The sequence below is a fragment of the Impatiens glandulifera genome, chromosome 1, assembly GCF_907164915.1.
Source record: "Impatiens glandulifera chromosome 1, dImpGla2.1, whole genome shotgun sequence".
NCBI classification, from domain to species: domain Eukaryota; kingdom Viridiplantae; phylum Streptophyta; class Magnoliopsida; order Ericales; family Balsaminaceae; genus Impatiens; species Impatiens glandulifera.
This window is the reverse complement of record NC_061862.1, coordinates 12,065,505-12,075,622: the sequence shown is the minus strand read 5'-3', so window position 1 is coordinate 12,075,622 and position 10,118 is coordinate 12,065,505. Positions and strand designations below refer to the sequence as shown.

Genomic DNA, 10,118 nt, shown 5'->3' with positions numbered 1-10,118 from the left:
AACAAAGATATCATATTAATTAGAAACATCACATTAGATAGAAAGTCTTATTATACAGTCGATGACCATTAGATAGAAAGACCAACTATTAGATAAAAACAACCGACCATTAAATAGAAAGACCAACCAACCATCAGATAGAAAGTCCAACCAATCACTAATTAACAACAACGCCACCACGGCCTCTACTTCCACAAACGCCACCACCTCCGGCTCCGACTCCGCCACCGCCTCCGACTCCATCTCCGCCTCGTCTGCCATGTCCTCCTTCAATGTCCCTCAGTTGCGTCCTTCTCAGACACTATCACCTCCACCGCATCCGACACTACCGCATGTGTCGCTTCTAACATTACCGTCGCCTGTGTATGTGTCTCTTTTTTTACTTACCCTCCTAATTCTTAGTTTCTAATTTCTAATGAAATATCTCTAATCATAAATTCTAGCCTATAATAGAGATGGGTGGAACTTAATCATGCTTAAACATATAAAATACAGAAAACAGTCACATAAGCGGAAGCTAAAGATTGTATTTTTCATTAAAATAGAAATATTATACACATAGGGCAATGAATGCCAAAAGATGCTACAAAAATCCGGTCCTTTACTACAAATACAGTCCAACAGTTTTGATCTTTACAAAATACTCGGTCTTTTTAACAAAATACAGTCATACAAAATGAGTTTCACAAAATACAAAGGTGTTCATCAATGGTCCCTCCTTCCACACTCATTCCTGTAGATTGCCTCCATTCCAAGAGTCTCTTCAGCTAGCATATAAAACTAAGGTTGGGTACCTACACCACACAAGCATAGTGAGTCTAATGACTCAACAAGCATTTTAAGAGTTTCAAAACAATGTTTTAAAATGATTTCCTTCATGTACAAAGTGTAACATGCATAAAAGATTATAAAAATATTCATGTGGGTTTTAAAAGTATTTCATCATGGTGAAGGTACGGTAACATCGTGAGCACATCATTTAATCTTAAACTCTTCAGAGCTGATCCTGAAGGGGAGGAATCCATATCTTTTGAAAACATATTTGGAAGGGAACTTTTCAGAGTCAATCTTTAGAGTTCACAGCCTGTTTAGGCACATATTTGAGTGGGTAGATATTCTGAGAGCTCATCTCCAGAAGTCAGTCCCATATTATATACAACCAGTATTTTGGATTGACTACCAAAGCTCATATTGGCTAGTTGTTCTCCCATAACAATCCGTCAGTCATACATCTGTATAGTTTCACCATGATTCTATAAAAATAGAACATGTTTTGGAAAACATAGACATCCAAGGAAAATCATATCATCCTTTGTAAAACATGAACATGCAAAGAAGAACAAATCATACTTTGGAAATATGTTGATCAATCATGTTTATCATAAAATCATATACATGCAATAAAATCATGTTTTAAAAACAACATGCATCATTTATAGAAAATACATTAATTATATATTGCATGTGTGGGTTTCTAAAAATGGTTTAAGAAATGTTGCTTGCCTTATATTCCTAAGCTGCTAGGATGGCTAATATCCAATGACTTCTAAGATCGGTTGTACTTCAAGGACTTCTAAGGATGTTGGTTCTATTTCTTTAGAGAGAGAGAGAGAGAGAAAGTGTCATTACTAAGGGAATTAATCAATAGTGAATGTTATATAGTCTCATGGTAGGTGGAAAGGAGAAGTGTCATTAGGATTTACTAATTATTGACAATTGGAGGACATGTGTCAATAGAACTTACGGATTATTGATAGCTGGAAAACATGTGTCCTTAGAACTTACTAATTTAACAACTAAAAAACATGTGTCTTTACTAATTTTGACACATGGCTAAGGCATGGGCATAGACATGAAAAAACTATGGGCAGAAGTCAAATAATTAAAGGAACCTATTCAAAGGATCCTTGGTCGGACCTCTCGGTCCGAATCTCTCGGTCATAATTAGAAATTCTCGGTCCTAATTGGAAATTCTTGGTCCTGAGTCTTGAATTTCCTGGGTTCCAATTTTCTTCGATCTTGGGTACAATTATCCTCGATCCTTGGCTTTGGCCAGAACTGACCGAAGATTCTCGGTCATAAAGTGATTTTAGGGTGTGACATCTAACTTGCAGGAGATTGAGGGAGGAGCTTGGTTTCTTGGTTTTTGATTTCTATGTTGCAGGAGATGGAGGGAGAAGTCTGAGACATATACTAAGTGATATACTAAGTGATATAATGCACGCATGAGAAGGGATACCATATATATCCCCACCAAAACATACATAGATAGAGAGATATGACAAATAAGTGAAGAGAGAGAGGGGGAGAAGACGAATTTTTTCACTTCTTCGTTAAGCAATAGAATGAACTTTTTTCTGTCCAAAATTATAGAAACCACAGGAACTACAGCAGTACCATTCTTCAACACAATTTGTTCAAGAACAACCACCACGTTCACACAAGAAGGATCCAAATCGATCTCCTCTTTAACCTCCCTCAACGTCGTTTGCGTATCATTAGCAACATCCCATGCATTAGTGGATAGCACAATCTCTTCGTCAAAATTACTCTCAAATCTTCTTTCTCTAACAATAATAGAATATAGAATAAAACCCTCCGTCAATGGCTGCTTCGGCCACCGACAGAGGCAGTAGAAAACTCTCCAGGATTCTTAACCTTGAAGCTCTAATACCATGTTAAATTTTTCAAGAGAAATGTGTAAACTAGAAATTGTATTATTGAAGTTATGATCCAAACAATTAAATCTCCATAATATTATACTTGTAAAACTACATATATTTAATAAATTATTATTAACTAGGAAGATCCTCGTGCGATGCACACAGATAATAATATGTTGTTATAACGTCCCCCGTTCATCAAATTTGTTGTTGAAATTAAAATATAAAGTATTATTAGCCTAGTTGGTTAAAGAATTGTACTTGTTTTATTAGGTTGTGAGTTCAAAACATACATATAACATTTTTAATTTTATTTTTAACCGTTTTAAGTTTATAGACGTGTCAACCCAGAATCCGACCCAAATATCCATTTACTCTCACATATATATCCAAATTAATCATAGCTTTCGACTCAGCAATCCGGACACTTTCAAAATTAAGCATCATTATATGTATATAGATTAGTTAGTTAAAAATGTCTCGCGTTCATCAAATTTAGTGTTGAATTTAAAATATAAAATGTTATTAGCCTAGCTAGTTAAAGAGTTGTACTTGATTTGTTAAGTTGTGAGTTTGAAACATATCTATAGCATTTTTAATTTTATTTTTAACCGTTTTAAGTTTATGGGCGGGTCAACCCAGAATCCGACCCAAATATCTATTTACTCTCACATATATATCCAAATTAACCATAGCTCTTGACTCGGCAATTCGGACACTTTCAAAATTAAGCATCATTATATGTATATAGATTAGTTAGTTAAAAATGTCTCGCGTTCATCAAATTTAGTGTTGAATTTAAAATATAAAATGTTATTAGCCTAGCTGGTTAAAGAGTTGTACTTGATTTGTTAAGTTGTGAGTTTGAAACATATCTATAGCATTTTTAATTTTATTTTTAACCATTTTAAGTTTATGGGCGAGTCAACTCAGAATCCGACCTAAATATCTATTTACTCTCACATATATATTCAAATTAACCACAGCTCTCGACTCGGTAATTCGGACACTTTCAAAATTAAGCATCATTATATATATATATAGATTGGTTAGTTAAAAATGTCTCGCGTTCATCAAATTTAGTGTTGAATTTAAAATATAAAGTATTATTATCCTAGTTAGTTAAAGAGTTGTATTTGTTTTGTTATGTTGCGAGTTCGAAACATACTTATAACATTTTTAATTTTATTTTTAAGTGTTTTAAGTTTATGGGCGGGTAAACCCAGAATCCGACCCAAATATTCATTTACTCTTACATATATATTTAAATTAACCACAACTCTCGACCCTGCAATCCGGACACTTTCAAAATTAAGCCTCATTATATATATATATATAGATTATCTGTAATGTATGAATTATAGCATTGATGATGTTTTTTTAGTTTATTTAAATATATATTTAAAAAAATACTTATTTTTATTGATCAATTTAATCTTAAAAAATTCAAATAAAATGTGAAACTCATACAAAATACATTTAATTATAAGTTATATAACTATGTATCATAAATTAATCTAAAATAACTTAAATATCAATAAAAAAAAAATATCAACAACATTTGTCTTCTTTAAACAGAACTAAACTCACAATCAATCTAAAGAATAAAATAAGATGCAACATGCTTGTGTAAAGATCTTTAAAATGGTAGAATTTGTTAAATTTGGGTTGATCTTAATTGGGTAGACCTCTTTTTTCAAACTTTATGATTTTTTTTTAAGTTATAACGAAATTTGTCTTAAACAGTTTTAATTGTAGTGATTTTTTTATATACGTGACATTTATAAATAATAAATAAATGATCATACTACTATTTAAAAGTCGAATTCAGTGAATTGTGAATTTTGACTCTGATTCGTTGAAATTCGGTAGTCAAAATTTTCGATTTGCTAAAATTCGGTAATTGAATTAATGGCATGCATATTTTTATTTATAAATGACACGTAAATAATAAGTTAACATTATTTGAAATTGTTAAGACAAAACGACGTAAATTTAACAATAAAAAGTCATAAATTGTGAAATTTAAAAGAAATCTGAATTTCAATTAACTTTTTATTACCGAAATTTAACCATTTGGTCTAATTTCAATTGTTTGGTAATCATATTTGGATGGATATTTTTTCAATACTGAGTGAGTTATATATGGTTTCCAATTTATCTAAATTTAGAAAAATAAAAACATAGATCAACTAATCCTTTGATGAAGCAATTAGTGGAAATACAATTAGAATAGTGTTATTATTTTTGTTAGCCCAAATTTCTAGTACTTATTTGAAACTTTGAAAAGTTAAATGACATAATTTGATTCTGATCTAAAATGAGATGGTTAATTTTGATAAATGAATTTATAGAGGAGAAATTATCTATAGCGAGGTACATGGTAAAAAGGGTGAGTCTCCTCGTTTCCTCTCCGATCGTCGCTGTTTGTTTTTCTCAATCAATCTTGTTTGAGAATGAATACCTTCTTCCCCGCGGAATTTTCAGTCATCGCCCCCATTTAGGAATCCGACTTTCCAAAACCCTAATTCCATACACTTAAAACCTCTCCAAAGAAATCGAAAACATCTCTCATTATATGTCTCTTTCAAGAGGGAGTCGCAATCGCGGTGGAGAAGACCGTTTCTACTGTCCACCGGCGATGCGTAGGCACCAACAGCCGCAACAACAACAACAACAAAGGATGCAGTCTAATAGTATCAAGTCACCCAAGTCTAACTCCAACGCATCGTTGACGTTGACGGATGCAGAGAAGAGAATCAAATCTGATGATGGCTCTTCAGCGACGACGATGACGACGATAACCGCCCCTTTGTCCCCTTCTTCTTCTTCTTTGATATCTACGCCGAGAACGATCGATTTGACTAATTTGGATCGGTTTCTTGAGCACACAACTCCATCTGTTCCTGCTCAATACATCTCCAAGGTAAGTACTCATAATCTTGACATGAAAGGTTTCTTATGGAAATGGTTAATTTGTTCTTGGATTTGTAAACTTGCTTTTTTCTCTCTGTATTTGAACAACCATATAAACGAACTTCCATATGTTATATTAAAGAAACGAACTTCACCAAGATCACACAGACCCATATGTTAAAAATTGAGGAAAAAAGGCAACAAAAACGACCATCTTGTTGGGAAATTGAATTCAAACTCCATGAATGAATATATTTAGTACTTTGGTCGCATCTTCTTTATGTTTGTCTTGCTTAACCTGTTGTGTAGACAGCATCTAGAGGAGGGTGGAGATGGCGAGAACAGAAATCAAATCCTTATTTCATTCTTGGTGATCTTTGGGAATCCTTTAAGGAGTGGAGTGCTTATGGTGCAGGCGTTCCTCTTGTTCTATCTTATAGTGATTCTGCTGTGCAATACTACGTTCCTTTCCTATCTGCCATTCAATTGTATATAGACCCATCAAAACAAGAATTAAATCCCAGGTTAGCTCTCTCATTTCTTCAACAATATGCTTCAACAATGGATGATTGGCTAAGGCTTAACAAGAAAGAATTGTTTTGGGCAGGAGAAGACCTGGCGAGGAGAGTGATGCAGACTCGTCAAGAGAAACCAGTAGTGATGGTAGCAGCGAATATATGCAGGGCGGTTATAACCAGATTACGAGAGTTAATGGTGGTGGATCACCGGGTAATGAAGGCGACACAACTAGTCCTCCTGGTTTACTTATTTTTGAGTATTTAGAACATGATTTGCCTTATGGACGAGAACCCTTGGCAGATAAGGCAAGCAAATCAACTGCCCTCTCTTATTTTACCTTAGAACATTGCAATTTAGAGTCATAATTAATACATAACATCCTTTTGTTATATATAGATTGAAATCCTGGCATCTAGGTTTCCAAAACTGACTACCTTACGAAGCTGTGATCTAACTCCCGCAAGTTGGGTTTCTGTCGCCTGGTACTGATCTTTCCTTTTATGTAATTTATGACAAATTTATTTATTTATCTGTTACACTAACTGTATGTTTGGGAAAAAAAAAGGTATCCCATATACAGAATACCAGTTGGTTCATCATTACAGAACCTGGAGGCTTGTTTCTTAACATTTCATTCTCTGTCCACTACACCCTTGAGAAGTGAGTTCTTTCTTTCTTGTTCTCTTAGAGAATTTATATTGAATCTTCTTGTTTTAATGAAATGTCCAGGTATGATGAACACGAGAGAATTGGATAGTCCTATACCGTCATCAAAGATGTTACTGCCAACATTTGGGCTGGCTTCTTATAAGTTGAAGGTGTCTGTTTGGAATAATTTGAATGGAGTTGTTGAAGAAAACCAAAAGGTCGGTTCTCTACAGATGGCTGCTGAGAATTGGCTGCGTCGTTTGCGAGTCAACCACCCCGATTATAGCTTCTTTATTTCTCATAGTTCGTATATCAGATGATTTTACTTTTTTTCTTACTGAATCAACTCTGTCCAGACATTCAAAACTGGTGTCGAGTTGAATTAATTTTTTCAAATATTACTAGTGTAAAAATGGATATATGATAGGAAAGTTGACAGACAGATTGACCAGGATATAGTTCGATTTTTAGGTTATCCATTACTATTTTTCTGTTTCTATAAGTCATTGTTTATTTAGGAACAATTTGTGCATTGTGAATTGTGATGATAAAATGTTGATATTTCTTTGAGTGATAATATTACCTATTCTTCATAGTGAATATCAAGCTAGGTTCTTTCTATCTGTACTAAGTAGCTTTTGAATAATGACCCACCATAAGTAACTCAATTGAAAGCATTATTAACCATATTATTTGGATATAATAGTGTCAAGTTTATGTGAAATTAATACATAAAAGAAGACTACAAGAAAAAAAGGGAAAAAAAAGAAGCCAGCTTTAAGAAACATATTTTCAACATCTCTTCCCTATGAGAATCTACAGTTCATGATCGTCTTCCCTATGAGAATCTACAGTTCATAATCCGTCACCATCCATGAAGGTCGACAGAAGGAGCCCTCGCACAAACTCAGACTTCCGAACCCTTTCTTCCTCGTTTTTGTCATCAGCCAAATCAGATGATTGCCCTACACTCCTGTCATTCATCACAACCCCTCTTCTAATTTTAGACTAAATCAATGGTATTGTAGATCCCTCAAACATTACAGAAAACCACTCAAAGCTCAATGATAGATATTAAAAACAAGTTTATGATATTCGTACCTATTGGAGGAGGGTTCCAAAACTGGGGTAGCATTCTCTGTTTTTTCATCAACTGAAGCTTGAGGAGGATTCGAGGAAACAGGTTCATCCTTGATCACAACATTACGTAAGAAAGATGACAATAACTGATCAGATTCTACACTGGATGGTGAAGCTGCGTGTGAAGATTCTTCCTGAATTTGTTTCTTCAATCGAGAAAGAGCAAGAATGGATTCACTCTTGCAATATCTCCTTTCCTGATTCTGCTGGACGTAATATCTGTCAAGGGAAACAATCCTCTACTTGCAAAACCTAAAAAGCATGAATGAATATTGAATTCTGCATATTTTGTTAATGAAAAAAAGGATATCTTAAGAAGACTTGAATGCTGTTCAGTAACATGACGAAGTAGATCCCTTCCAACTTTCTTGGCACAGATTGGACAAACCTACATAGAGATATTCAATTCAAGCAAGTATTTCATCAAATCAATCACACAAGGAACAACAACATGATGGTTCAATTTAACAAGATGATGAACAACTAGATGATACAATTTATTCACATTCTTGTCCAGTTAAAACCCTAAACCCTAAACCAGATGAACAGTTAGTACATATATATATATAATTGAGAGAGCTTGTGAGCAAATTTACCCCTCTCTTGACTTCAAGTGCATGTTCTTCATCAAAATGACAGCATAAACTTAAAAAGTCAAAATCTTCGCCACAGAACGGGCAAAGGAAGTCCTGACTCAACTCATCATCATGATGATCATCATAATCACTATCAACTTCTTCTTCTTGGTATAGATCTGCACACAGATGAATTCCACCGAGATTGATCAAACCCAAAATAGATTGAGTCAACAATGATTAGAAAAAACAAACCCAAGTTACCTGATTGAGAATAAAAAGGTGTGGAAGTAGAAGAAGGAAGATTTAATTTGAACCAAGAATCGGCGTCCATTAATGAATGAGTATGATCACAGAAACTGAGAAGAATTTCGAATATGGGTAGGATTGAATCTTCTTTCTTATATGGTGATGATGAAAAAAGGGATATAGCCGTAGGAATGAATGAATGAAAAGCTTGAGTTTTTTCTATGAGAAGAGAAGACCCTTTAATTCTAGAAGATGGGGAGAAGGAGATTGTTTAAATACTTACAAAAACCTTATTGCACACGCCATACGCGGAGTCTTCACCAGGGTTTTTAGTTTTTAATGGAAAAAAAAAAAGGTTGAATATTGTGAATTTATAATATTTTAATAAATTTTGTTAAAAACCCTTTTTTTATTCTTTCCATAGTTTAAAATTTCAAATCTTTTTAAATTTTATTCTTTCCATAGTTTAAAAGTTATAAGAATATTTTAAAATGAGAATAATACCATATTTGTTAAAGGAAAAAGTTAAGTTCTATCCTATGTGTTTTGCCACATAAAACCAAATAAAAATACTTAGAAACCTTATAATTAAATATATTTGTTTAGACTATATATTCAAATTCTAACTTAAACTTTTAATTTAAAATAATAAATAATAAAATATTTTGAATTTTAATTTTAATATATATATATATATAATATTTATAATTAGTAAAATAAATAATAATGAAAAAGATACTATTAATTATATTTAAGAAACTCAAAATATTATTAAAATATATTTTATTATTATGATATTATTCTACTAAATAAAAATAAAATCTATATCTTTTAAATAATAATATATTATAAATAGATATATAAAAAATAAAATTATTAATCTTATTAAAAAAATATTTTATTCAAAAATTATCATTACTTAAGTATTTTTAATTTATTTAAATAAAAATGTATTATATGTATTATTTGAAAATATATTTTGATTTTATAAATTATACGTATATTGTATATTAGAATTATTAATCCTTTTAAAAATTAACTAAAATAAAATTATAATTTCAAAATATTTAATTATTTATCAAAAACTTAAGTAGAATTTGAGTATATAGGTTAAACAAATCTACTTAAACAATGTAATGACTTGGTGCATTGCTTTTTATGTTTAACTTATTTTTGTAAGTGAGTTTTAGTATTCGAATTTGTTATTATTGAATATTTTTATCAAATTTAGTATCATTCCCATTTTAAGATTTTGATTTCTATCCTTCTATATTTAATATTTTCAGCATTAATAATAAATATTGCATTAAAGAATAATAATATTAGTATAAAAAATAGTAGTATATATATATTAGTTATTTTGTGTTATATTAGATAATTTAGTTTAGTTAATTATTTTAAAGTTATT

General features: G+C 31.9%; 2 protein-coding genes across 2 annotated transcripts; one reads left to right on the top strand and one right to left on the bottom strand.

The window, feature by feature from the left end:
• Nucleotides 1-5,098: 5,098 nt before the first annotated feature.
• LOC124922385 lies at nt 5,099-7,316 on the top strand. Its single transcript, XM_047463119.1, has 6 exons — nt 5,099-5,589; nt 5,889-6,103; nt 6,187-6,403; nt 6,495-6,580; nt 6,664-6,758; nt 6,828-7,316. Exons 1-6 carry the CDS (start codon nt 5,242-5,244, stop codon nt 7,064-7,066), a joined length of 1,200 nt encoding a protein of 399 aa, XP_047319075.1. The 5' UTR covers nt 5,099-5,241; the 3' UTR covers nt 7,067-7,316.
• An 88-nt stretch (nt 7,317-7,404) lies between these two features.
• LOC124922386 (protein DEHYDRATION-INDUCED 19 homolog 4-like) lies at nt 7,405-8,926 on the bottom strand. Its single transcript, XM_047463120.1, has 5 exons — nt 8,726-8,926; nt 8,483-8,640; nt 8,197-8,274; nt 7,848-8,098; nt 7,405-7,719 (listed from the first exon to the last, which is right to left on the bottom strand). The coding sequence occupies exons 1-5, from the start codon at nt 8,793-8,795 to the stop codon at nt 7,602-7,604; spliced, it is 675 nt and encodes a 224-aa protein (XP_047319076.1). The 5' UTR covers nt 8,796-8,926; the 3' UTR covers nt 7,405-7,601.
• Between the last annotated feature and the right edge of the window lie 1,192 nt (nt 8,927-10,118).

Coding starts and splice junctions, on each gene's coding strand:
- LOC124922385 (XM_047463119.1), top strand. CDS start 5,242: ATGTCTCTTTCAAGAGGGAGTCGCAATCGCGGTGGAGAAGACCGTTTC. Junction 6,581..6,663: donor AGTTGGGTTTCTGTCGCCTG/GTACTGATCTTT, acceptor GGAAAAAAAAAG/GTATCCCATATACAGAATAC. Junction 6,759..6,827: donor GTCCACTACACCCTTGAGAA/GTGAGTTCTTTC, acceptor TGAAATGTCCAG/GTATGATGAACACGAGAGAA.
- LOC124922386 (XM_047463120.1), bottom strand. CDS start 8,795: ATGGACGCCGATTCTTGGTTCAAATTAAATCTTCCTTCTTCTACTTCC. Junction 8,099..8,196: donor AGCATTCAAGTCTTCTTAAG/ATATCCTTTTTT, acceptor GACAGATATTAC/GTCCAGCAGAATCAGGAAAG. Junction 7,720..7,847: donor TTGGAACCCTCCTCCAATAG/GTACGAATATCA, acceptor GATGAATGACAG/GAGTGTAGGGCAATCATCTG.